The sequence below is a fragment of the Epinephelus moara genome, chromosome 1 (assembly GCF_006386435.1).
Source record: "Epinephelus moara isolate mb chromosome 1, YSFRI_EMoa_1.0, whole genome shotgun sequence".
Lineage (NCBI taxonomy): Eukaryota > Metazoa > Chordata > Actinopteri > Perciformes > Serranidae > Epinephelus > Epinephelus moara.
Window position 1 is genome coordinate 40,199,469 of NC_065506.1, and position 27,740 is coordinate 40,227,208.

The window sequence follows — 27,740 nt, forward strand, 5'->3', positions numbered from 1 at the left end:
TTGGTTGAGTGTGTGGATGTGGAGAAGTTCATTTTTTGCTACAGATGCTAACTCATGTTACGCTATCAGTATGCTAATCTGTTAAAGGTCTAGTGTGAAGCATTTAGTGACATCTAGTGGTGAGATTACAGATTGCATGTAGGAAAACTACAGTGGCCAATGCGAAAACACAAAGATGTCTAGAGTCAGTGTTTGGTTTGTCTGCTCTGGGCTACTGTAGAAACAACATGGCGAACTCTGTGGAAGAGGACCTTCTTCATAAATGGTCCCAATCTAAGCCAACAATTCTTAGTTTCATACACTAATTTAAACATAGTTATGAGTATTTTATTCCATTTCTGCCAACATATGCTCCTAAATCCAACACACTGGACCTTTAAACGTGTGCTATGGTAACAAGCAGCCTCAGAGGCAACAGCATACAATCATTTAAAAGTAGGATGCATGACAAATAAGTGCACCGTCTTGAGTCATGCCAGGGACATCTGTTTCATGCACTGTACAAAACTAATGAACACAGCCATTGTGATGTCACCCACTGGTTTGTGGACCCCCGTTTTGAAGCCTCGTATTTCGCATTTTGGCCAAACATGTCAACATGTCGCTCCTCAGCCTCTGTTGTACTGAAATGTTGTTCTCTAAGACATTTAATGTTTTCTGATGTTCTTATTGTTGTTTGCTTCTGGATTGATCTGTTTTGATATTTTGTGCCTGTTCACCACTTTGGTTAACTACAGTTGTTTTTAAATGTGTTGTATAAATAAAGTTTGACTTGAGTAAAGTTTGACTTGAGACTTGAGTAAAGTTGGCCATTTTAACATGAGGGTCAATGGGTATTGACTCACTTGTGGATCCAGCCTCAAGTGGCTGAAGTAGATCATTTTTGACGTCAAAGCAGGAACCGATAACCGAGAAAAAAAAGCCCACCTCAAAAATATGAACTCTGATGTTTATTTTGGTCAGAAAAACATAACTGTGACTTACACTCAAGTCTGAATTTGCAAGCCTAAGAACTTTTGAATTATAAAACGTCAAAAACAAACTAAATGTCCACTACACATCTCTCCCAAAAGACACCCTTAGAAATCAAAATCAATCTTAAACAAACAAAATAAAAACAACAACTTCAGCAAACACAAATAAATATAAATCAAAAAAGGCTCAAAGGTGAACAGATTGAAAAGGATAAAAGACAACAAAGAACTTGTACAGTCAGTGGAAAAGGATGAGAACAGGAAGTGGACAGCTCATCAAGACATTTAAAAATTCCTGAAGTATTTCTTCCATCAATACAACACTGATGAAACTTGAATATTTGAGAGTGCATGAGGACAAGTTTACAGTAATGATCCCACAGTTCTGTCAGGACGTCTGGGCTCCCAATGAAGCACTGAAGAGGACTCACAGTAAAACTTAAGTTCAGAGAAGCAACACAATAATTGTTGATAGACTGCTGACATTTTTAAGTTAAATCTGACCATTTAGCCACAGTATTTCTCTGGATAATGTTAAGTCAGTCTGTCGTTCATCGTCAGGAGTATGGATCAAATCCACTCATGAAATCTAGGAAAGATTTTTGAAGCTCCTTCTCTTTGCAGACATGAACTGTCCAAGAAAATATTAGCAACACGTTCCTGTTTAAAGCTGCAGTAGGGATGATGTTTTTAAGAGAAATTTATGCAAAACCGATACTGGATTTTTGACGCTGATTCCAGTATCCATGATTGCGAGCAAAACATAATGATAAAGAAATGTTTATAAGCAAACATTTTTGATGATTATTACCTATAATCACTTTCGTCTCACTTTTCCCCGTTCTACTGTTTGTATTCTTCAGCCTGCAGTTACACACTAACAAAATATACTGAAATGGCAATGATCAGTACTTCTGTAATTATGTCAATACCACCTCCCCTCTCAAACTGCTGCTGCGATGTTTCACAAGTCAAACTTCAGACAGTGAAAGAATTACATCTATTTGAATCAAGTCACAACTGTTTTCATGTGTTTGACATTACAGGATTTCGTTTAACTTCATTATGCTTTAATTTAAAGTTAATATCTCATCATTTTGAGCTGTGTCCCTCTGCAGCTTTTGACAAAAACAGTCACTATTTCACATGACAACAACAAAAAAAATTAAACATTTGTAGGCCATGAGGTATAAGCGTAGGTGTGTTGCAGGTTACCAATAAAACTTATGTAAAGGCCAGAAAGGACAGAAGAAAGAAGCAGTTATAAAAATGTCCTTGTAATTTGCATGGATTTGTTAATATTCAAAGCAGTGAATGACTGACAGTTTCATCCAAGGCTCAGTGTTAGGAATGCACCTCTGGCAATGATGATGAAAATCTAAATTCAAAACTGACAGCTTACAGTTAAGAGCCACGGTGTTTTCATACAAAGGCATATGGAATAATGTACGCATTGATTCAGGACCCATAAAAATGGTGTTTTAGCTCATCAGCTTCACATCACTGCAGACAGATTTTCCAAGAATCAGAAAGTTCAAATTAACTTGCAGAGATTTAAAACTTGCTTTATTTTGCTGTGTCTTCATGCAGTTGAAAGCAGAACAACTTTCAGACACTCACTGAGTGTTAATGTACTTTCAGACCATTTAACTGCTGCGGTTTTATTTTAGATATTAAACCCAGAAGAAAACAAGTAAACATGGACATCGGGAAGATGATCAGATGAATTTGCTTGTCTCTTTCATCTAAAATTCTAAATTCCCAGATACTGAACCATCCTTGAACAAACCACCACAAAGAGAGTGTCAAAACTGTGCTGGCCTTCAACTGCATTAACACACAACAACAGTACGACAAAAATATAAAGGTTAATAAATGTTGACTGTGAGGGATCTGTGATTCGTAGGTAATGGTTTAAAAGACCATAAAGCATTAAAACATGATTTGAAGAGCCATTTTAACAATATTTTTTAACCTATAAGGACCATAATTTTATAAATGATGTAAAAGATAACCACACCATCTCTAAATCTAAAACAAATGACACTGTATGTTCACAGAGTAAACACCTCTCTTGTACCCAAGAAGAAAAGTGAACCCAATATTTCGGTTATTTCAACAGAACTTACATAAAATAAGAAAACTTTATGGCGACTGCATACACGGATAAATATGGACATTTTAAAGAGAATAAACATGGTATTAGTAAAGCACTGGATCAACCTGTACAGTGTTTTCAGCCGACGTCCACTCAACAGTGAGTTTTCACGCTGGTACAGTAAGATTTGGAGGATTTGGTCTGGAGAATGTGAACAGTTCACCCAGTGGAGGAATAAGGGGACTAGTACTCCAACATCAGGTCAGTGTGTGTGTGGGAAGATGAGGAAAGGCAATCAGAGGAAAAGAAAACAGCTGCTTTATCTTTAAGTAGACAGCAGTTCAGGGTGTGTGGAAAATAAAAGTGCTGTTGAGTTAGTGGACTTTCCTTTTCCTCGAGCGGTATCGTCTCCTCCTCTGCTTGTACAGGTGGCGGAAATTGATGAAGAGTCCTGGAGGGGAGAGGGAAACTGTCAGTATTAAGTTGAGGTTTGTCTCATCCGCTAGCGACAACCACAAACAGCAGATAAACACACAAAAAGCCCCATTTCCACAGCACTATACAGGTAATTCATTCGGTCCTCCACAGCACCTCTAGAGACATGTTTGCACAGTATGATGAAAATACAATAAATTCACAGTTGTTCCAAATACAGCCAGATTTGAATCTGTTTCTCCATGATGTGACAAACTAAAACTACAGTAGCATACTCTCGTTATAGTGCATTTACTAAAAATGATATCATACCATTTAGCTTCCAAAGCTGATCACCGTTTTAAACTTTCTGTATGTCCTTTTCCTGCATTTCACGGTGCATTGTCTTTTATTCAATTCATTACACCGTGAAAATCTATGTACAAAGAATTTGAGCGTGCTTGGGTTTGGTAATCCATCACGGGAAACATCACGTCTCTTAATAATAATAAACATGGTTTTAATTTGTAGACTAATGAACAAGTGTGTAGCTCAAAGGACATTCTGTCCATTTTCAACCAGCTTTGCATCATAACAATGTGGGTAATATGTGTAATTAATCTACCCTCCATATTACCAGCGCCTGAATCTCCCTGCAGGGTTCATACACACTTTAACCAGTAAATTTCCAAAACATTTCCATACTTTTCAGGCTTATATTCATGATCACACATTCTCTGAAGTGTCTGTGTATTGTCAAAGTTGACCAGTCAGTTTTGTAAAATAAAGAGCCAGCCCAAAAGTACATACACTGTATATGAGCACTTGTGTTCACAGCACACAAATCTGGTAATTATCTGGCTGTTGAGCTGACCTAAGAAAACTGCCTTGTGTCTTCACATGATTTGTAGGAATAACTTAAGTGAGAATTAGCCCCCTTTAGTACCTCTGCAGTTAGGGCTTAGGTTCAGACACAGCAACCAAAATGATCCCTTGTTTGATGGTGGACAAGAGGGAAGCACTGTAGCTGGTTGCGGGTGTCATGTTGGTCACCGCGGTAAAAACATCTGTAATGGGAGTTGATTTGCGCAGCAACAGCCTGGTACTTAACATTAGCTCCTTTAGCATAATGTTGATAATGTCAAATATTTCACTACACAGTCCACATTTTGCGTGTCCCAGGTCCTGGTCTTTGTCATGCCATGCTTTACACTTGTCCAAATAAAGCCAGACATGAATACATCTGCTTCCTAGCATTACGCAAATTTGCATTTGGACTCAAGTAGAAGCTACAACTCAGGTCGCAGTCTGACGTCACCCCCAGCAGAGAACATAACATCAAGTGATATGACTGACCTGTCTGAACATTATCATCGTAGCCTGTATGCAGTATATATACTCTATTATACAGGTATTTGTGAAGCCAGTTTCAATGACTTTTCCATAACTTTCTGGGTTTATTTTTTTTCCTAAACCCTGTGTAATGTTCCGCAGCATTTCCCCTGAATGGTACACACGGCTCTACTCAGCTTATTTTTTTTTATTGTTTTTTACATTAGCAAAAGTTATGGATAGTACTTTTTTGGTAGCACCTTGGTCGAAGTTCCAAGCAAGCTGAACTGACACTAGAAGGTGGAGTTAAAACACTGCAAACCCACCATTTTAAAATAGCCACGCTAACTTTAATAGCGACTGCAATTTTTTTTTTTCATTTGACCAAGCTTTTAAAAATGGCAGCCCACAAAACCACGCTGTGCACTACATTAACAATGCTGCACAACTGATGAAGTGCAGACATTCCTGTTTGGTTGCAGGAGTGTTGCATTGAAGTTGATGTCACAACAGTTTGACACAGCATCGCTATGGCAATCAGCAGAGAATCCTGTCTTCACTGAGGGGGTACTATCCACAGTGAAAAAAGGAAATAGAGAAAGTACCTGGTACAAAAAGTGAGCTGAAATGAGTTGAGCCGTACCAAGCAATGGAAATGAGACATTAGTTGTAGTTAACTGAAGGATAGATAGTGTGTCAGTGGATGTCTCACCCAGAAACATGAGGACCAGGTAGAGCTGCAGAGTGTAGGAGAAGCTCAAAGAGTGTCCCAGCATCGCAGGGAGGCGGAGGCTGAACAGACGCGTCTCATCAAAGATGGGCAGGGACTGGATGACGGCCACCGCTGGAAAAATACACAGAAGGACAAACTGTCAGCAGCAACTAACATATCTAACACTTACCCTTGCACCCAACTTTTGCTTATGCCACTATTTTCTCAGTAAGCATAACAAACTAGACACTGACCTTCAGCCACAGTCCCGAGAGGGTACAGAGGGATCCAGATGCTGTATCTCAGCCACGTTAACATCTTCCACTCTGTGTTTATGCAGGCCAGCATGTAGAAAGGGTACCTGATGGGGAGAAGGAAGAGCTGATGTTACAGCAGGCAACACCACATGTTAACCAGAGAGGGGAGGGAAGGTGATCTGAGCTGACCTGAAGATCTCGATGGTGCTCCACGTGTAGAAGACGAAGAAGACAACAGCTTTGTTCTGCATGTCTTCCAGACTGCCGAAGATGACGAAAAGAATGACATTCCTCCCTGCCACCTGTGACATCACCGAGCAGAATGAAAAGAGGTCTCAGATTAACCACATTGTGAGGAATTGCGCACAACTGATTGATTTTGAAGTTCAGTTCAGAGCCTGGTGGAGGAAGAGTTTTTTTCCCCATTTAAAACATTCCACATTTTAGAGCACTTCCAAAAATGATTTGTGTAATATACCAAAAAGATGTTTAAATATTATATGGATGTAATGTCAGGGTGTCCATATACTTTCGGTCGTAGGTGTAACTACTCTTTTCTTTCATGCGTTTAGTATTTACAGCACTGTATTACCTGTATCATAGCAGGAAAGAATCCAGTCTTCACCAGACCCAACAGGGGATTAATGACCTCGAGCACGGCCATCATCTGACAGAAATACATCATGTCAGCCGTGGTGTGGAAGGTATCATAGAACGAATCTGTGGAGGGCGAGAGAAACAAACAGACGTAATTAAAAAGCACATTGCATGAGCCACTATCCATAATCCTCATCATTTGCAAAACAAATCCCTGCTGTGTAGTCTTGTTCCTGTTTCTATTCAAATGAGCTCATCTGTGAATAGCTGCTCACAAACAAAAACACAGACCTCTCTCTGTCTGTCTCCTGGACCTCCTGTTTGTTTTTTATTTACTACACAGTGGTGCTAATTATGCCCGTCTGTTTCTGTGTTCAGTAAACACTGCTAATTATTTTATATATTAATTTATCAGTCCATAAAATTTAAAAGCCATTAGCGAGTGTTTTTTTCTGTTTTTATCTTCCATCCTTTTACAGTCCGACAATTCTGCTTTTACTAACATTGAGTGTCCTCGTTTTCACTTTTACAGTGATAGATAGAAACCTGTCCCAAGCAGGTTTTATGTCCCTGCAAGTAGATTATTACAACATACTGACATTAACCGAAAATAGAGAAATCTGTCCTAAAACGATATTTTTGAAAATAGCTGGCAGTACTGTTACGTATACACAATTTGTAGGTCAGACTAAAACCCAAAAAACCCAAACTAATAATCATTTAAAGGAATAGCTAAAAATGGGATTCAAAGTGAGGACTGAGTCATTACTATGAATCTTATTTTTATAGTTTTGGCCATCTGTTCTCTTAGTTATGATAACTCTGCACGCACAAAGTTAACAGCTGAACTTGAGGAACATGGAGACATTAATAAAAATAGGTCAGATAAAAGGAAAGGTTGTAAACAAAACAGCGGGTAAGTCGACCTTATTTGGAAGAGCAAACACGCAAATAGTAAAATTATGACCCAAACTGTCTGTTGTAAACATCGATAAACATCACAGAATTCAAACGGACTTCCTGTACTGTAGGTGTGAGCACAGTTTTTCTGTGCAGTGAAGGGTTGTTACATTTCAGTAGAGCTCACTTTACATTTTACCTCACAAGAAAGTGGTTTAGATAATAAGATATGTGTTTCCTGCCCCTTTTGGACTTAGTTGTGGTGATGTTTATGTGTTTCCAGAACTCAACAATTATTCAGAGCTTTCATGGCTCATCGATAATACAGCCAAAACTACAAAAATGAGACTGAAGCTGTCATAAACTAGAGCTAAAATCAAAGGCCACTGAACTGTCACAGCTCCAGTGCAGACAAAAATACTTGTCTAATTTCTAAAAATGTACATACATATAACCAAATGACCGTGCTGCGGATCCAACGGTCTGATCTTTACCTCACAGGTTTACCTCACTGATGCCACTTTGGTTTCAGCGAAAGAAAAACTGTTGGCACTTTCAAAACAAATTCATTGTCAGTAAGAGGACAACTAATGTAGATTTGGTTTTGTTTAAGCAACAGACCTCAGAACACAAACCTCAATAAACCTGTGACTAACATGACGCAAAATAATTCTCTGCAGGTAACTGTGCCTTCCTGTGGCAGATGACCTGGACATAAACCTCACTTCATGAACTGACCGTGTTGTTTTTTGGGGTTTGTCTTTACAAACCTTGACCAAGGATGAAGAGTCGAACCGTCATGTTGACAAAGATCCAGGAGAATCCCAAAAACTGCACCAGGTTGTACATAAACAAGTAGCCTTTCTTCAGCCCGAGGTAAGCTAAGGAGCAGAAGAAAATAAATTAATGTTAACTGATGCTAACGTGGCTGAATCTCCTCCTACAGGCAAGTAAATGTACATGACAACATTAATGATTCAGTTCATTATGTGGGTTTTTGATGTTTGCAGATAAAGAGCTCAGTGTGACTCACGGTCTTTACGAACTCTCGACTCCACACTTATCTTGTTGATCTTCTCCTCCTCCTGAAAGAAATCACACCATCAATCACACCAATTTCACTCTGCAAAAACCAACATGTTCTTCAATCATCACCTGTTTTATAATGAAGAAAATGAATTATGATCTTTCAATCTTCTCACTAGATCCAGGGCAGTTGAATAATTTATTTAATTCTATGATTTAAAAAGTCACGAGTCAGAAAAGTGTTACTCACTGTTTTATCAGAAATACATTTTCTAATAAAAGACAGATTCTAAATTCATTAATAAATATTCACAGCCTGCTGCAGTTTCCACACAGTGCGGACAGCTACACATTTCTTAACTGACTGTTAACTTGAAGCTGAAAAGCACAGAAAGGACCTGGGAAATAAATGAAAATTGAAGCGTCTACAGTGGAGCAAAATGACCAAAAGAATGAGTTTGCAGCACTGAACAGACAGGGATTCTTTTGTAATTTAATCAAGAAATTCTTAGGAGGCAAATGGAAAATGAAAACAATCATTTGGGAAAACTGACACAGCAATTCCATAATTGTCCCTATGGTTTTCTTACAGCTGAGTGGGAGGTAGCTTTGTCGAGTCATGTTTAGGAGGGGTTACCATTAACATGACACAAAGAAGAGATCTGTCAGGAGGCTTATCTGATATTACAAACCACAATGAGTGATGCAAAGTTTTATGGACTGGCTTTGTAAGGCTAGGCATGAAGAGCTGAGCTGGAGCTAAATACAAAGCTTCAACGAGGCCTCTGTTTTTCCTTAGCTGCACTAACTATCTAACTGACACTCTAATAATCCCATAAAACTTGTTTGCACTCACAAAGCCTACATTTTGTTGCCTTCACATCTGACTCATGCCAGGTTTGCGTTGGCAGTCAAAGCCTCATTCACGATAGACAACATTTTACTCTCTCTTCAGTTTGGACTTACTTTATTACATTTGTTTTTCAAGTTCCTACCTTAGCCTGAAGCTCCATCTCGGCATCGGACTCGTCCAGCCAGCGGTCAAAGTCAGGCGCCAAAAACAGAGGCTTCTTCTCCTGCAGTGTCAGCCGGTCCCACCAGCGCTCCTCCTGCTTCCTGATCTTGATGTCCACCTGACGCTGGGTGGACTTATGTTTGATCTGAAAACACGGCATCAGAATATTGTTCTTCACTGAGACACAGAGGGCAATGACATAATGTGAGTAGCTGCAGTACGAACATAGATTGTACATCTGAATCTTTAATACAAAAAGGCTGTGACTCATAATGTGAGTATATTTGATCTGCTACTGACGCTCACTAACCTTGGACAGTTAAAGGACAAATGGATTTTAGACGAGTCAGTGGAATAAAAAGCTGCAGCTCTTTGTCTGACTGAGACATAAATTCACTGATCATAAAGTGTGTATCCCGGGCTGTGGTGTACCAGCTAATCAAGCCTCTCTTCAGCAGGGAGGCATTTTTCAATCAGCGTTCACCTTGACTTGTTGGCAGCAATTTCAGCTCAATCAGTGCCATGACGCATTATCGTGCAGTCATTCATGTTCAGTTATGATAAAAAAAACTGTGGATTTTACATCTGAACAACAAGAGAAAATAATAAGAATCGGGCTATTGTGCAAAAAGGTTTGTATTGTAACAATGTTAAAACAAGACAAAGAATCTGGAAGGTCTTAACTGCATTTTTAGTTAAATGCTATTATTTTGTTTTAAATATTTATATTCAGTTACATGTAAGAAATGCTCTAAGGTGGGAGCTGACTGCACATACATCTGCTTCTTGGCAGGGTCTGACATTTACACCCATCTTACCACATGACACCACTAAAAGACAGAAAGTACAACTACAAGTGCAGCAAAATAGTTAATACCAGACACTGTAAGACAGTAACTAGAATCCATATAACTGCCCTTCTGCACTCTAGCATTTAATTTAAATTATATTACCATGATGCAAAAACAATTCATGTCAACATTACAATCGATTTCACCACTAATTAGCAACAGATTAATAAAAGATCATTACCTCAGGTCTGACAGGTTCCAGGAACTCCAAACTGAACACATATTCATTATCTCCTTTAGCTCCATGGCCCTGTGCTGTGGAGCAATATTAACATTACACTCATATATTCTAACAATATTAAGCTTCGTATTGCTTTATATAGAAACTGCAATCATAAATAACCTCATGAATGATGCAAATGTTTGTGGAAAATTTTACAACGTTTTACTGTAAGTAAAGTTGTTATTTTGCGACAGAGCAACTTCTCTTAAAGGGTTCTTATAAACATTATGTTCCTCTTTACATGCATCAAAATAAATACCAACCTCTGAACTGAAGTGTGTTGTTTTCTTGCAGGCTGATGTCGAGATCCTGAAAGACACAAGGGCAGCCTTCACAACCAAGGACATAGGTTTCTTTTCAACATTGTGGGAGGGACATATATAGAAAAGGGGGCTTAGGGGTCCTCCACCAGAAAATTCTCAGCATCAAAACACTTAATTTCCTGCATTCTGGAGGATTTTATGCCTCAATTTATGGCATAAATGTCTTTAATTATTTCTAATAGGGGGGACAAACACACGATTTAAATGTTATTCTACACCTATGTCCACAACTAACGTGACAAGTCTGGTGATATTCTATATTTGTCTTACTGCAAATGAAATGAACCATGTATTAGTCTTTCAGTACTTATAGACTTCCTTTTTCTGTCTGTTTTACTCAACCTCAAGCCCATTGCTTCCTACTGAAGACATACATCTTTAAAAATAGGCCACAAACTGTATAGTTCAATTTGTTAAAATAAAAGCGGAGTAGTTTTCTAAAACAGCCGAACAGGTAGCTCTTAGTAAATGTTACGCAAAATCAATTCAATAAAACTTTATTTATCCCGAGGTTAAAAAAAAAAAATTCACGTGCCAGAGAATGCTTTAAAATACAATAACACCAAGTACAGTAACCACATTTTAACATTTACAACCGGTAACAACCAGAACAACCAGAAGATTCCCAGGTCAGAGTCCATCATTAGGTCCAGTTTTACAACAATAGAGTATTAAGTATTGGCAAAATATACAAATATACAAGATAAGAAGTGTTTGGAGTAAATAACAATAGGAGTAAATAGTGCATTTGTTGCAGTCTATTTCCAGCAGCAGAATAATACACATTTGGTGCTTTAGGGAGAAACACACAGCAGGATGGTACATGTGGGTTTTTGGACAAAAATTGAGCTCTCTGGCACAATTGAGCTTTGGCATTGTTGCTTTTGGCCCAGAAGAAGGCAGAATATCACCATACTTATCCTTTAAAATCAGATGTAAATGTATTAGACACTTCTAGGTAAATGTAAAGTTAAAGTTAAAGTTAGAAGGTGTTGATTCAACTTTATGGGAATTTTAGAGACTGTAATGTGATGCTGATTAACTGTATTGCATTATACTGACACAAGTTTCCTACATTTAGTCTTTCCTTGTGGATAAATAGGCTTTAAACGTGTAGCATGACAGGTGTTCTTCTGTCAGCCTGCTTCAGCTGTCATAAAGCCATTCTCCTAAGAGGCTTAACAAGATCCAGAACAACCATTTAAGGTCATGCATCTTTTATAAGACATTTGTAAAACAGATGCAGGACGTGGATGGAGGAGGAGGATAACCTGTATTTCATGTTAGTAATGCAAACAAAGACAGCAGAGTGAAATTAAAGTAATCTGAGACAGGCTAAGTGTTTAGGTAAAGATGTAACCCACCCAAACCAGCTGAGATCATTCTTAATACAGGTTTTGACCAGCTGACACAAATCATTAACACCTTGTCTACCTTTCTATTAAGCTGGGCTTGTTATCTTGAGGACTTCTTGCTGATAATCATATCACAGTATTTGTTTAAGTAGTTATAGCTAGTGTGGGGTGCAGCTACAACACAAGGAAGTTAAACTACAGCTGCCATTTTTTTCAGCTGTAACTGTCCAGTAATTAAGATGTCAATGGCAGTTAGTAGTGTTTAAATTAAAGTGTTAATTTCGACACCGAACTTCGACACGCCAGCGTTATATAACCATAGTTATAATGTTATTTCGTCAGCAAAATATCGTGAAACTTTTATAAACACCGTACAACAGTGTATTATTGTCATATTATTAGTTATCCTCTGACCATCACACATAAGCTAACCGTTAACCGTTAGAGGTCAGTTTAGCCATCCTCTCACTCAACACCATCACCGAAGCTAGCTAACGGTTATGCTAACCGTTCAAGCTAAACATTAGCTAACGTTACACCGCTAGCATGATTTTAATAAAGTTTAGAGGCATTCAGACACATTAACGTTAGTTGAGCAGTAAACGACAGGTAAGTGTGAGTTAAAGCTGACAGGAGCCGGGTGGATGTAGTGGACTGACTTGTTCCTACCTTTGCATCGCTCAGTTCCACCCGGAGATAGATCTCTCCGTGCCGCTGAGCCCAGTAAACATGCGGGGTGAGGATCTGCATCGTGTCTCGGTGTTTTCTGACAACTACATGCTATAAGAAAGAAGAAGATTTGACTCTAACTGATGCACTGAAACCGTCATCTGGCAGGCTGCCATCCCCCACACACACAGTGGAGGATATCACACCAGATGATGGAGCGAACTTCCGGGAGGAGGGCGCTAACGGACTTCAAAATAAACATCCTGAAGCACCAGTTGGACAACTTCAAAATAAAAGTCTCAAAACTTTTTAATATTTTTTTTTTATTGTTGAGACCCCCTCCAAACATTTTAAAAGACATTTAAAAATATGTTGCTTGTCATAATAATTTGCGCCTAATATGCTGATTTTTTTTTAACAAAAAAATATTGAAATTGATGTTTGATATTTATTTCGAACATACAAACAAGCAGACAGACAGAAAGAAAGCAATATTTACAAAAAATGAAAAGCCTAATGTCAAAGCAATTTTGAATTTATAGTTATCTTGATTTACACATCCGAAGAGGAGTGGGAGGAAGTTTAAACTTATTGAATCCCACCCCTTCTCCATATGTCATTGAGAAACAGACAGCTTCCTTATACAGATAAACCTGTACTTTAAACTTTTCTAAATATACAGAATATATCTGAATTCTCTGATATATCCCCCCAAAACATTTTAAAAGACATATAAAATATGCTGCTTGTAATAATAATTTGTTGTGTCTTAATATGCTGATTTTTTTTTGCTTTGCTTGTCCACCCCTTCTCCATAAGTCACTGAGTGAAAAGAAACAGACAGCTTCCTTATATAGATGAACCTATATCTTAGACTTCCCTCAAAATATATATACAGAATATATCAGAATTCTCTGACTTTAGACTTTGAACTCGCCCTAATCCTCCTCAGAAGGCGATATCAACCTTTAAAGGTCCAGTGTGTATGATCTACTGACATCTAGTGGTGAGAATGCAGAACTGAAAGTTCTCCAAACATGTAGGAGCCCTATCTAGAGACAGTTTTTTGTTTGTCCGTTCTGGGCTACTGTAGAGCAACATGGCAGTATCTTGGACTCCAGAAACACAACTGTTCTTCTATTCAGGTGAATATTGCCTACACTAATGAAAACATAGTATTATTATATACCATTTCTGCCAATAGATGCCCATAAATCCCACAAACTGGACCTTTAAAATCTCCTGCACAACTTAACTCCAAAGCAAATATCCTCACATCTAATGTTCTCAGTCTCAGATTGTTTCTCATGCTTGAGGAGGTAGAATTGCCACATTATTCACAATAAAAATAGTATTCATCCCACTGCTAAAATGCATTCATATTGTTGGTTTTAGTTATGTCAAGCCATTGTTAATTAAAAAATGGAGTCTTACTACAGGAAAACATCTTTATTACTCATAAATAAAACTACATTTAATAAGGACAGTACAGATTATTATTTCTGTTTATAGATGTCATTGATGATGTAGTGACTTTACTCTAGTCAAAGGCATAAACATTCTGATCACGTACTTTATAAAAGAATAAAATTAGACCTACTCTTAACGCCCTTTTGGACCTAAAAATGATGCAATTCCAAGTCTTTGGGTTCCCATGTTCATAAATATTGGAACATATTGTCATCCAGCCTCTTTATCAGTAGGATACTCACCTTACCTCCTATATTCTGCCACAAGATGGCGCTAAGAGACTGCCATGTGAAATCTGACCTGCCATTGAACAGATAAACCCTGTGATCATTTTCTTTGCCATACAGCAACTGGACAGTGTCAGTGTTTGATTGAAGGAAGCTGCTTCAGTCATCCCTTAAAGTGCAAAAGCATCCAGGTCAAGGCAGAATCATATGCAACACTGCAGAATTAAATCAGTGTTGGCAAAAATGCAGTTCATGTGTTAGTTAAAGGCACACTTCACCCAGTTATTTGTAAATAAATTAGTCATGCCTTGTTACCATGAATATTTGAAGAAAACTTTGTTTTGTTTGCATGCCTCCATGGAAAATGGCGAACATTTTGATTTACTGATTGACTGGGGAACGTGCACGTTTAACAACAGTAAAACAGTATAAAAAACTTTGCAATATAAAAAATGAGTCTTAGTTATCCAGGGCATGTTCACTACTTCCAAGACACATGCATTTTTGCTATAAACCCTTAGTATTGGACTCAAACTTATAAATAAGTCATTACAGTTCAGTTTCAAATAGTAAGGTTTTAGCAAAATAAGCATGTGTTTGGGAAGTACTGAGCATATGAATGGATAAATAAGATGTTGATTTTACTGCAGGAGTTATGTAAGAGTGTTTTGATACAGCACAGTTTTTCTGTTGTTAAAGGTGGTCCCTAGTCAATTAAAAAATCAATATGTTTGCTGTATTCCGTGAAGGTATGCGAGAAATGTATTCAGGAATTCAAGGTTACAAGACATGACTAACTGATATACAAATTGTAATTTTGTGGGTGAAGTATTCCTTTGATGCATCACTTTTTGATACTTCTTTTTCTATTTAGAATTTATTACACTGCATTTTTGTAAAACTATTAATGTGTGGTAATATTACTCGGGTAAAATATCTTAATAATTTAACTTGTAATGTATTTCCATTTCCGATTATGCTTTTTATTACCTCAGTAAAAGATTTAAAAACTTCTTTAAACCAAAACCATTAATATGAGCCAGGGCGGACTCATGGACAGGACTGTGCAAAGATTTCAAAGTACAATTTTAGTCGGCGTTCCTGAACGCATCACTGTAAAAAGCACTTCCACATTCCCGGTCAGATTTTATTTAAGAGACGTTTAAGTTCGCTCGGTTCGTATTTACGGTGCAGTATTTTTAGACAGGGCTTGAAATCAAGAAGAAGTCCAGATGTTTCGGTAGATGTTGCCATATGATCGTTTTCATAACTAGCTAATATGTGCCTCGGTAACGCCTCCATGTCGAGTCTCTGTGCGGTTCCAAAGTACAGATAACGTAGACTAGCTAGCTTGATAATGTGGTGGGAGTTCACCGGGTGAAAGTGGACTGATCTGACTTGATCCTTCCGCAGTTTGTTACTCACAGATGTCAGTTTAACTCTCTGTTGTAACATCAACGTTACTGTTACGTTACGAGTGTGTTTTCTTCAAGAAGCAAAATGAGTGGAAGAGGAGAAGCGACCGAGGAACCCCCTACAGCTTCAGTTTCACCTCAAGCTAACGTTACAGACCAACAGAAGAGGACGAAAATCATTTACATCGTGTACCTCATCGCTGCTCTGGACATCACGTGGATGTTTTTACAGTTTTCTGTCACCCCTGTAAGTACTTCTGTTATGTCAGAGCTGGAAGCTGAGATTTCCGTGCCGGCCTTGAATGTGGAAACTCTGGTTAAAGATGACCTGTAGCATTTATTACAGGTGTAACAGTTATTATGTGTATTATATGACGGTATATAAGATGTCTTTGCTGCGATTACATTTCTTAGCAGCAGCTTCCCCACATGTTAAAGCCATGCTGCCAACCTTTAAGTCTACTTTCGATTTCTAAGGGGCGCGATCTACTGCTGCAGATGGTTAAATCTACAACCAATCAGAGCATCACAACATATCTGGAGCCACTGACCAATGTTAACACACTGCAGAGATGCAGAGATGAACTGTACTGGTGTAGCATCATTATATCTGAGATTTAGTGAGTATTGAAGTCTTTGCATACACTCACAGGCAGAGTATTGCAGAAATACAATGAGAATTTAATTCTGTTTCTGTGCAGAGTGTCTTATAACTCGCCCATTATTAGTTAAATGGTTGTGTTGGGTGAAGTCTGTTTGAATGAAACAGAGACCAGATGCAACTGTCAGGGCAAATGAAACACAAGCTCACAGATTCATCAGGTTCCCAAGCAGGACCGTAATCATCTATTTAACACTGGTGGTGGTGGGGGCCATTTTCAATCAAGTGGTAACTTACTTGAAAAATGAAAGCAAGGTGAAAGTGCCAAAAGCGCCCTGTTTGGTTCAGTTCAATCAAACTCAAGTTGGTCTGCCCCCTAAGTGTGGTTCGTTTGGGCAGGTGTGAACACAGCAATCGTACTCAGGTGTGCATCAAAACAACCGGACCAAGACCTTCTTGAAACTATACACATAATTATGGGCGGGGACAGTTGAGCGACAGGCTGTCTGCAAGACATTGATACAGTCTGTGAGTCAGACTCACCCCTTGCTCCTACACAGCTCCACCCTCTTGTCCAAATATAGTCACTTTTGGCGCCAAAAAACCAAGATGGCGGCAGCTGCTGAACTTGAGGCTTCAAAAAGGAAGTTCACAAACCAATGGGTGACGTTACTGTAGCTATATAGTCTGTGTTTTCAATTGACACCTTCTGCGACCCAACCCTCCACAGGTGTCCCCGGGGAACTCTTCCCAGGAGAATTTTTTCAGAAACTTAACAGCCAAACTGACCACTGTAGAGCACTGGAACAAATGAACAAAAATCCAAGATAAGAGGTTTTTAAAGTATTGATGACAGAGTGCCATTTTGGGGAGCCTGCATATGATTCAGGGCTGCACAGGAAGAGTGCACATACTGTGACTTTTTATGACAAACTACCACTGTACAAAAAGTATAACAATTGACAGTAAATAACACCTACATTACATTAAAGGTGTTAAAATTATAACACATTTGAAAGTAATAAAATAGTGAGACGGTTTTGACATTGATTGTACCTTCCCATTGCAGTCGAGCAACAGCTTTTGCTTTGGTATGGCAACACCATTTGCACAAACCACAAGCACAACTGTAGACCATAACACTATAACCAGTAGTAATTATTATGGTAATTTGTTACGTTTATTTATGATCATGATGACATTTGGATGACGGTGTGTAGTTGCCTTTTTGTGAAATGCATCAGTCAGGTGAGTGTCATGTGCAGAGATTTCACACTGACCCTGTGTTGTAAAAATATCTGATTTCCACATCATACCTGCTGTGAATGTGTTAATATGCTCTATATGATTGTGTGCGAGTGAATCCGTATTTTCATCATGTCTCTCTGCAGTATTTGGCAAAGAAGCTTGGCTTCGACACCTTGTGGTTTGGTTATCTGCAAACCACGGTCGGTGTAATCCAACTGCTTGGGGGTCCTATGTTTGGAAGGTAAGCACAACACAAAAGTTTCTGTTCTAGCTATTTTTACAGACACTCATGTTATACTTGATGTATCACAGAAGCTGCTGTTTTGCCATTGCTAGTGATCTACATTTGTTTTGTCTGTCAGGAAATAAACTTGTGGTTCATGTTTTGTTGTCTGCAGGTTTGGAGATATCTTCGGAGCACGGGCAGCTCTGTCTCTGGCATGTTGTGCATCAGTGGTTTTCTTTCTGCTGCTGGCCATAGCAAACCATCCTGCCATGCTGTTCGTCCACAAACTCCCCACAGTCTTCATGCATGTCCTACCTGGTGAGCGTCTACAATCCTGCTCACTCAGTTTAACACTTTAAACTTCAAACCTGCATTATTCTTTGGAATAGATTAGTCATTCACTGTTATGCATTCATTCCTTCTTTCTCTCCACCATATTCTGTGGTTGAGTCTGGTGAAATATTAAAAGTGGAGCCTTTAAAACACTTCACTCAGCTACTGAGAAATGTTCAGTAGTTGTCTTTCTTGATTACTAAAGAAATTTTAAACTGCACGCTACTGAAAGATAATCAGTATTTGTCAGGATTTGGATGGTGCGCTGACAGAAATATGGGTGAAGTTAAGTAGTATGTGACAAACAACATGCAGAAACTGTGAAGTATTTAGTTAAGTTTCACCTCTCTGAGCTGCTCTACTGTGTGACCTAATCTCTGATCAAATATGATTTGATCCTAATTTAACTTTTTATAACAGCTGCAGTTTCACTTGCTTCTGTCGTCTTGTTCCTCTGCTGTCTGCAGCATCTCAGATGGTGGTCACAGACCTGTCAGAACCTGAAAAACGGGCAGACGCTTTATCCAAAATTGGTCTGTGTTTCGCTGTCGGTATGATCATTGGGTCCACGTTGGGCGGCCATCTTAACAGACGCTATGGGTGAGTGTCACAGTGTGTGTGTGTGTTTGTGTTGGGAGGTGCAGGATGAGTCTAGATTGAGTGGTGCACTGTGGAGTGAAGAGGTGGATGAGGTTTAAAAGTCATATGGCTAATGTGATGTTTGAGCGTTTTCTGCGCATGGAAACACTGCATTAGTTCCAGAGATCATTCTGCTGAGAAACATCCAGTCACCTAGTTTTAAGTGTCGGTTATTCAAGTTAAAAAAAACTTAACCAGTTGCACAAAACACCAGTTTTCTCCTTAAGTATGACACTTCTGGCCTAATCTCTCCTTAGCTGAGGGACTTACACAGTTGCACAGAATCCCTGAAATAAAGCATGAACTACTTTACTGCATTGAAAGAGATTTTACAGCGGTACAAGTTTCCATGGATATTGTTTGTTTGCTTGGACTCACTCTTGTGGGGCTTGTTTTTGTCTCACAAAGTTGGCTTATAGGTAGTTAAAAATGGCAGAAGAAAAGAATTCAAGTAAACAATATTGGTCAGAGGAGGAGAAGATTGAACTTCTGGAGGAATACAATCATAGAAAGCACAGACTACAAAGTAAATTGCTAAGGTCTTTTGTGCAACAGTCGAGGGATTCCTTAAGTGTAAGACCAAGACAAGGAGAAAACCATAAATACTTAAGTGAACATTTTAAGGAATCCTTAAGGAGAAGACTTAAGGGTGTTTTGTGCAACTATGCACTATATCTATAATACACGTAAAATGTCCACCTAATGCTGGAGATATTCTTGCTTTTTAACCTTGCGTTTGTAAAGACAACTGGCTGCGTCATGATTTGTTCACATGCTTACCTATTACATGTGTCACAGGAGGATTTCACGAGGGCACACCAGAGAACTCAGACGTGTGGAGCCTCTGGATTTGCATGATGTAAACAGTCGGCGTAGCAGTCTAAGACTTTTCATTTAGGTTTGCAGTTTCTCCACATTGACTCCTAAAACAGTACTGATCTGTTGTCAGCTATTTTACAAGCATATTTGTCACTTTGCAGCAGCAGTGAGGCAGGTAATGATGGACTTGGTCTGTTTGCTTTTAAAACTTTATGCCCTTGTTTCGCTGCTGAAGTACCTACTGACCCCCGACCCTGTTACATCACCATACTGCACCTACACTGCCTCTACAGTTCATGTGCGTTTTGCATCTTGCAGAGTGTTGTTGATTGTGTGATTTTCTGTTGGTGTGCACAACCAACGCTGCTAACAGGCGCAGGATACGTGAGGCAGCCATCATGGGCACATGAATGTCTACTTAAAGGCACGTATATCTCCGGCTTCACACCACTTTCACTTTGTGTTTCCCAGGGAGACGTTCACTGCTTGTTTCGGTGCTGTGGGGAGTGCCTTCAGTTTACTGTTGGTTTTGATGTTCATTCCAAAAACGACCAAAACTCAAGCTCCAAGAACCAACACAGACAGTAAGACACACCTCTGTCTGCTACATCTGAAGTTCTCAGCTGTTTGGGAACCTGTATGATTTTTTTTGACCAGCAGTTGGTAGGTTGAGAGACAATACGTTCAAACTTGTGCTGTAGCTTACAGTTCATGAGCAGACAGTGTGCAGTTTGCAGGTATGATTACATGCTGTTTAATGTGCTGCAGCCTACCAGCTAACTAAACACTACACAGTCAGAGGTGCAAATCACAGTGAAGGGAAATTAAAAAATGTCTTATTGTTTAATTTGTGAACAGAATGAGGCGCCATGGTTGCTGAATTCATCCAAATTTGACTCATAATCCAAAAGTAAAGTGTTTTTATTTTATGCAAAAACTAGTCTGATTTTGAATGAGCTACAGGTTTTGACAGTCCACACATTTCTTTTGCCTCATTAGAGATGATGTAATCTGGAGGGTATCGGGCTGTTTGTGCAAATTTACATGAGTTTTACTCCCTCTTTGAATTTGCTGCAGGCGAAACCAAAAAGAAGTCAATATTCAACGTTGGAGAGATCACAAGACTGATGAAGTTTCCAGGTGTGAAGCGGACTTTTGTTGTGAAGATAGTTGCAGGTTTGCCATCAGGTGAGATAACGGGAGGTTTGATTACAGACACAAGACTGTATTTACAAGGGCTGCACTCCTTATAGGTTTTTTAATCATCACTGCAGTGTCAACTTGCATGATTGCACATTGCACTCGGGGATTTTTTGAGTTAGTTGAAAGAGAATATCAGTTGAAAACTGAAGGCCAGATGTGTCGCCTCCCTCTGCATTTACATGGTGATTTACTGGACTGAAGTTATGCTTCCATCGCACAATTGATTATTAAAGATTCTGTGTCTAGATGCCACTTAACTGACTGGAACATGTAAGGAAAATAATACATGTAAAAACAGTCTGTTCAGCCTGGGTTTAGTAGAGTTACATTTAAATAACTCTGGGCATTTTACTTGAGCACTGACACTCTGTAAATCTAACCGAAGCATTGTTCTTTTTTTCCTCAGGCATTTTCCAAGTGATGTTCTCCATCATTGCGATGGAGTTCTTCAAGCTGCAGCCTGAGGAGAACGGCTATCTGATGGCGTATTTTGGCATCACCTCAATTGTAAGTGTCACACAGACTAAAATACAAAACAAGCTGATGATGATTTCAGTGCTTCATCTCGTACGCGCTGCAGCTCCTGATGATGTCAGACTGTAAGACGACGTCAGTAAAACTTTGTGTGTCTGTTCAGGTCATTCAGGGAGGAGTGGTCGGTCGGCTGACAGCCAGATACTCTGACAACTCACTGCTGCTTCTGTCCATCGCAGTGGCTTCTTTTGTGGGACTGGCTCAGGTACACACAAAAACACTCATATAAACACACACATGCCAGAGCAGGAGAGTCTTTAGAGTACAGTAGTGGACCGTTTTGTTTCAGCTCGATAAAACAATTCATTAAACCTGTACAAGGCTTTCTTCTTCCTGTTTTCCTTGTTTTTGATTAATTCTATTTTTTTTGTCCCACCTTATTACTTCTTTTTATATTTCTCTCCCAACCATCCAATAGTTGTTGAAACATTTCATCTTAAGCCACAACTGTGAACCGGCTGATGACAATAGAGTTAGTCAGGAGATTACCATAGTTTTTAGGCTTCATACTCTAGAGACCATGACTTTGTGTAATGTGTTCATGGCAATCAATCCAATAGTTGATACTGATAATGATATTTCAACCCGCTCTCATTCTCAGTTTGTTTCATGCCGTTTAGCAGCGGTATGAGATGCACCAGGCATTGCTTTGCACTTCAAGTAACTGACGCAGCATAAAGAAAGGAGAGAGTCCACATAGGGCAGGTGGGAAGGGAAGTTGATGGGTCAAACAAACCTCAGACTTTGGACAGACCGCTGTTTGTGACCCGTGTGAAACCAAAAGTCAACCTACATTCTGTCTTTGTATGCATTGAACCAACAGTGACTTACATTTCTTGTTCAAACCAAAGTTTATTTTGGAAAGTCACAATGCATGTTACAATCATGTAAATTAACACGCTGTCCCTGAGAGTCCAAAACTGATGCTGGAGGGTACCTGTTGTCGTAGTTTGACATGTAGGGCCACTGACCAGGTGTTGGTATTTGACGAGTTGGGAGTGAGAATGTGTTTGATGTTTAAGTCTGGACTAAAGTGGTGGACTGACCGACATTTCCATTGATAGTGCCATGCTGCTGATAAAAATATTACATTTTTGTTGGTGAAATCTCTTTAAATCTGAGGATTTATTCCATTTCTACTTTTCATAGCAATAGAATACATGTTTTTAATGTTGTTTATAAGAATTTCTTCTTTAGGCTCAAGTGATTGGCATTTGTTTATAATGAAAATAATCCTCAGTGGCACTTTCTGCTCAGATACTTAATTTTGACGATTCTTTCTCTCTGCAGGCTTACATGCAGAATGTGTTCCAGTTCTGCCTCACAGTCGTCCCGATGGTGTTTTCTCTCAGCGTGTTCGGTGTCATCACAGACAGCATGCTCACCAAGAGCGTACTGTCCTCTGACACAGGTGAGGTCACAATGCTTTTCTGCTCGTGCAACATTCAGGCCATCTTCACAACATTAAGAGCTGTTTCTCATCAGTGTGATTCTGAAATGTGGTGTGGGAAAACAGAAAATTCACATGTGATTTTTCTGCTTGACAACTATGCACACCGGGTCCGGTGCATATTATCTGCTATGCTGTGTTCCATGTTTTGCATGTTTGTGAATGAGGCCAATGAGTGTTCAGTCCACACAATGAAAACTATCCAAACAGAATATAAAAGGCTAACGTTAACTGCATGATACACAAACTAATTGGACCCCAGATTTGATGCTAACATTAGCTTTGTTGGCTCACCCAGTTCTGTGACGAACATATAGCAAATGCTGCTGGGTGATCCCAAGCCATATATTGTCCTTTATTTAGTCGTTGTGGTTGTTGTTGCTGTGTTTGTTGTATAGTATTGGGTGGTGAGAAACAAAATTGATATGATGTTTTCCATTAATGGCAACAAGCTAGCTATGACCTGGAGGTATGACGTCAGCTGGAACAAAACATTTCATTGGTCATACATATATTGCTGCAGGTGGCAAGCTGCTGAAATCCAGGGCCATCTGAATATTTTTCCATCCGCAAGAATGTTACGCAGCCAAGCGTTTCGTAAGAACTGACAAAACAGTTTTTATCAATTTCCATGCAAATTATTCGGACAAAAATCCATGTTTGGTGTGAAAAGGCTTTAACTTTAGGCAACTCTATTACATTCACTCTTTCACATTTTGATCACTTGGTGTGTGACTGCATCTGATCACAGCTACTTTAAACAAAAGAAGGGAAAGAAATAAAACTAAAATCTCTGATGTTTCAATGTAAGGTGTAAAAATACCAAAACCAAATGAAACAGAAAATAATATGAAAACTAGTCCATACCCAGTGAGTGCACAGCTGCCCATGTACAGTTTCACATGGTGTGTGTTTGGGATACAGGTCATAGGAAATTGCAGATTAAATAGTCAACTGAACCCATTAAGAAGAGCAATGTATTCAGACAGAGTTTTTGTGAATTTGATAGTGCGATTGCTTTATTGAAAGTACAGTAGTATCATTGCCAGTAGTGGGATAGTTAGTGGGCTAAAACTGTACATTAGTAGTTGAGGTAGCACATTGAAAGGCAGATAGTTAAAGTAATTGCCTTATTGAAGCTCAGTTTTAGTAAGTTTTCCAACTTTTGCCAAGAGGGAACTTTAGATNACACACACACACACACACACACAGTTTTCGTCATTATATAGTAACACTGCAGGCTCAGCACACATCAGATAGTGTGAATTAACTAACTTAAAAATGCAGACGTACTAAAGAACCCATTTTGTTCTTGTACTCAGGCACGATGCTGGGACTGTGTGCATCCGTCCAGTCTCTGCTTCGCACGATTGGACCGACCATGGGCGGCTTCCTGTATGTGAACTACGGCCTTTCCTCCATAGGGTTGATCCAGTTTGTTGTGAATATTGCTGTGTTTGTGTACCTGCTGCTACGTCGGCCTGAGAAGACAGAAGAGCAAAAGGAGTAAAATCAGTTTTTAAAAGACCTCTTTTCATCCTCAATTAGTCATCAAACTACCGGAGGAGATGTAAATTCAGTATTTGATTTTAGGAAAAATCATTTCTACAGTTGCATACATTTGAATCACTCTGTCACAGTGGTTTACATATTGAGATGAGGTCAAGTCAGTTTTTCCAGTTTGGTTGCTGTCTGTGGTGAAGTTTCAGATTTAAACCACTAGATGGCAGCAAACCCTCCATTTTACCTCATGATACTTTTCCAGGGTTCAACATTTTTCAAACAAGTTGTTCTAAAATCAGTTCGCTGTTACTTAGATTTTATTAAACGTCATCAGAAATTAAAAAATAAGAATTACACCAATTAACATCATGCCTAATCAAAACTATTTTTAATATACCAAAACAATTCTTAATAAAAAGTTTATTTTCTTATGTGTCATTGTTTTTCATTTAACTATTAAAAATGTTTTGTACATTTATTCATGAAGAGGCAGATAGATATTCCAGACTTTTGTCTGCATTGAATAAGTCACTTAATCTTAAAGGTCTAAATGCTTTTTCAGATCTGTGGCAGAAACGTATAAATGTAACTGAAATAGTCATATAGTTCATTAATAAAACGAATGCTGCCAGAACATTTCAGCCACTTAAGTGCAGTGATGATAGCATGATCTTTCCACAAGCAACTGCAGCTTTATTCATCTGTTAAAACTATGGCATTGGACTGGAGTTATACAGATAAAAAGAGATTTCATCATGTTTTTATTTGATCCTTACAACCAACAGCTCAGTTTAGTCCCAGTCTGCAGAGACAACACAGTGCTTGTACTTAACTTTCCATTTTCTGCAACTTTATACTTCCACTCCACTACATTTATTTTAGAGCTTAAATCAGCCACCTGTCACTTTTGATATTCAAAACGTGATGAGATTTTTAAGATACAACACATTGTTAAAAAATCAAACCAGACATTTCCAGACTTTTTGGCTTTTGATCCAGCATCTAGGGATTTGCATGTTGTGTTTGAAATGTCTAAAATGTGTTAGCAGTTAGCAAAATTTGTGTATGTTACAGATACCTACATTCATTCTCTCTTCATTTCTACTTGAGCAGCCATCAGGCAGGAGACATGCTGCTGCTTTTGTCAGCTAGTTGACAGTAGAACACTGGTAAAGCCACTGGGGACCAACCAACTAATTTCATCTTTTATTTTTATCTTCCAGGTGGGTGAAAGTCTCAGAAAGCACAGCTAATCATAACTCAATATTATGTTCATTCATTTCTGTTGTTAGGTTTATGTAGCAAGTTAGGTTTTATAATCAATAGGTGTCAGTAAGCTGTGATAGATACACAGGGTGGGGTCTTTTGTGCTAATGTGACTACCAAGAGTCCAATAGGGTTATGATGCACATCAAACTGCCTTGCTGTGCCTAGTAAGGCTTTTTGGTGCATGTTCGTCCACTTACAACAAATGGTCTACCTCAAATTGTGTGTGTCAGGTGCTTTAATCATGTTTTGGCTTATTTTTTCTTCTTTCCTCCCCCATTAATCATCTCATGTCCACACAGATCACCACACTAACTTCTGAGCCTTTGGTGGGGCGTAACCGTTAGATCGAGAACCACTGAACTAAACTCCCTAAATGTTTATAAAGTAGATAAAACTAACAGTAAAATGCAGTTGAAGCATCAACGTTTAATAATCTAATAATGTGTTTTATATCAGTAACAGGGGACTTTTTCTCTGCAGAGCAAATATAATATAAATATGATATGAATTTTAAGATATTAAATACAGGACTTTTACTTGTAATGAAGTATTTTATTAATGTATACTTTTAATTGAATAAAAGATTTAAATACTTCTTCCAGCACGATGTCATCAACATCTAATATGTATTAACAAATATTAAATCACCAGTGCAGAAAAACAAATGACGTACAGCACCCTACCCCTGCAGAAGCCAAGCTGCAGCATGTTGAAGTGATGTCACAAAATCTGCAGCAGGTGTCTTCATTGTTTCTACAGAATACTCTGTTTATGAAATATTACATCCCACAATCCGGGATAAATATTATCTTATTTTATCAGTAGGGGGTCGGTGGTGTTACAGAGTCATTAAGGACCAGGCTACACCTTCAACAGATGTCGCTGGTGTGATTTTTTGGCCAGTTTGTTGAGTCAAATATGTGATGAAAGCAGCCACACGAGTGGAGGAGACTGACATTCAGATTTCATCTTAAAAATTGCAACAAATAAAGAACCCATGTTTGTTTATTTTCAGTTGTCTTTCTTTTCTTCATGATCTTTAGGAGACATTTTGAAGCAAAGCTTTTGGCCATAACTGACATGCTTTTTTTATTTTAAAAAATTAAGGTAAATTGGTATATTTTTTAACATTTAAAGGTCCAGTGTTAGCGGTTTAGGAGCATCTATTGGCAAAAAAATGGTATACAATATTTATAAGTACATTTTCATTACTTTAAAATCACCTGAAAATACTTTCTTTTGTGTGTTTTCATTACTGAAGAATGAGCTGTTTATATCTACATATGCAGGAGGTTATCTTGCTTGCTTGATGTCACAAAATCCTACACACTAGATCCTGGTTCTGCTACAGCAGAGCCGTGCCCCTGAGAGGTTGTCAGTTACTGCAGGAGGGCCACCAAATTATTGTTTAATAATTTAATTTAAGTTTTTTTTGTTTTTTTCCAAAAATAAAATATGTCTGAAAAACACATTAACATGAATCCAAAATACTAGTAGCAAAGATTAATAAAACTATTCATAAAAAAAATCCATTAATGATAGGCTAACTGTTAGCCATGAATCCTTGTGCAGTCATGTGAGCTAGCTAATGCTAAATCACTGTGTGGCACCTGTCCATAACGGGATGGTCCTTAAAAAGTCTTAAATGTCTGAATGTTTTAATGTCCTAAATTCAATGCTCCAACAATAAAGTCATTATATACTGTAGTCTATTTTTAATCTGTCTATTGTCTAGTCTATAGTCTGTCTATAGTCTATTTATAATTTGTCAGGTCTTTACTTCTACAAACATTTTATCTAATTTAATTGATCCATTTTTTAATTTCTTTTTGTGAAAATGAGTGAAGTCTTTCAATGTACAAGTCCACATTTCTAATGTTACAAATCTTTAAAAAACTATAATTAAAGTCATTTTACTTCATACTTTTACATACAATTTAAACATACCGGCAAATAAGCTGTATTATTACTTCAAATGTACGACATTAATGTGAGCAACAATACATCCTTTTGTAGCTTTTCAAGCAAAAGACTCTGACACACCGTCTGCCTCAGAA

At 38.4% G+C, this 27,740-nt stretch overlaps 2 protein-coding genes across 2 annotated transcripts; one reads left to right on the forward strand and one right to left on the reverse strand.

The window, feature by feature from the left end:
* Positions 1–940: 940 nt before the first annotated feature.
* Positions 941–12,947, reverse strand: LOC126396563 (very-long-chain (3R)-3-hydroxyacyl-CoA dehydratase-like). The gene is made up of 11 exons (XM_050054760.1): positions 12,747–12,947; positions 10,663–10,708; positions 10,358–10,431; positions 9,306–9,470; positions 8,318–8,369; positions 8,055–8,165; positions 6,380–6,507; positions 5,977–6,089; positions 5,785–5,891; positions 5,531–5,662; positions 941–3,523 (listed from the first exon to the last, which is right to left on the reverse strand). Exons 1-11 carry the CDS (start codon positions 12,825–12,827, stop codon positions 3,447–3,449), a joined length of 1,086 nt encoding a protein of 361 aa, XP_049910717.1. The 5' UTR covers positions 12,828–12,947; the 3' UTR covers positions 941–3,446.
* Positions 12,948–15,561: 2,614 nt separating this feature from the next.
* On the forward strand, positions 15,562–26,653 carry slc22a18 (solute carrier family 22 member 18). Its single transcript, XM_050054748.1, has 10 exons — positions 15,562–16,105; positions 17,851–17,948; positions 18,106–18,251; positions 18,734–18,866; positions 20,196–20,308; positions 20,802–20,912; positions 21,334–21,434; positions 21,565–21,666; positions 22,752–22,872; positions 24,234–26,653. Exons 1-10 carry the CDS (start codon positions 15,944–15,946, stop codon positions 24,419–24,421), a joined length of 1,275 nt encoding a protein of 424 aa, XP_049910705.1. The 5' UTR covers positions 15,562–15,943; the 3' UTR covers positions 24,422–26,653.
* The last annotated feature ends 1,087 nt before the right edge of the window (positions 26,654–27,740 follow it).

Bases quoted from the DNA above. Each gene is read 5' to 3' on its own strand.
- LOC126396563 (XM_050054760.1), bottom strand. From the start codon at position 12,827: ATGCAGATCCTCACCCCGCATGTTTACTGGGCTCAGCGGCACGGAGAG. The intron at 9,471-10,357 runs GTAATGATCTTT...CCGTGTTTTCAG, and splicing joins TGGAACCTGTCAGACCTGAG to ATCAAACATAAGTCCACCCA. The intron at 8,166-8,317 runs GTGAGTCACACT...TCTGCTCCTTAG, and splicing joins GTCGAGAGTTCGTAAAGACC to CTTACCTCGGGCTGAAGAAA.
- slc22a18 (XM_050054748.1), top strand. From the start codon at position 15,944: ATGAGTGGAAGAGGAGAAGCGACCGAGGAACCCCCTACAGCTTCAGTT. The intron at 17,949-18,105 runs GTAAGCACAACA...TGTTGTCTGCAG, and splicing joins GGGGGTCCTATGTTTGGAAG to GTTTGGAGATATCTTCGGAG. The intron at 18,252-18,733 runs GTGAGCGTCTAC...TGCTGTCTGCAG, and splicing joins CTTCATGCATGTCCTACCTG to CATCTCAGATGGTGGTCACA.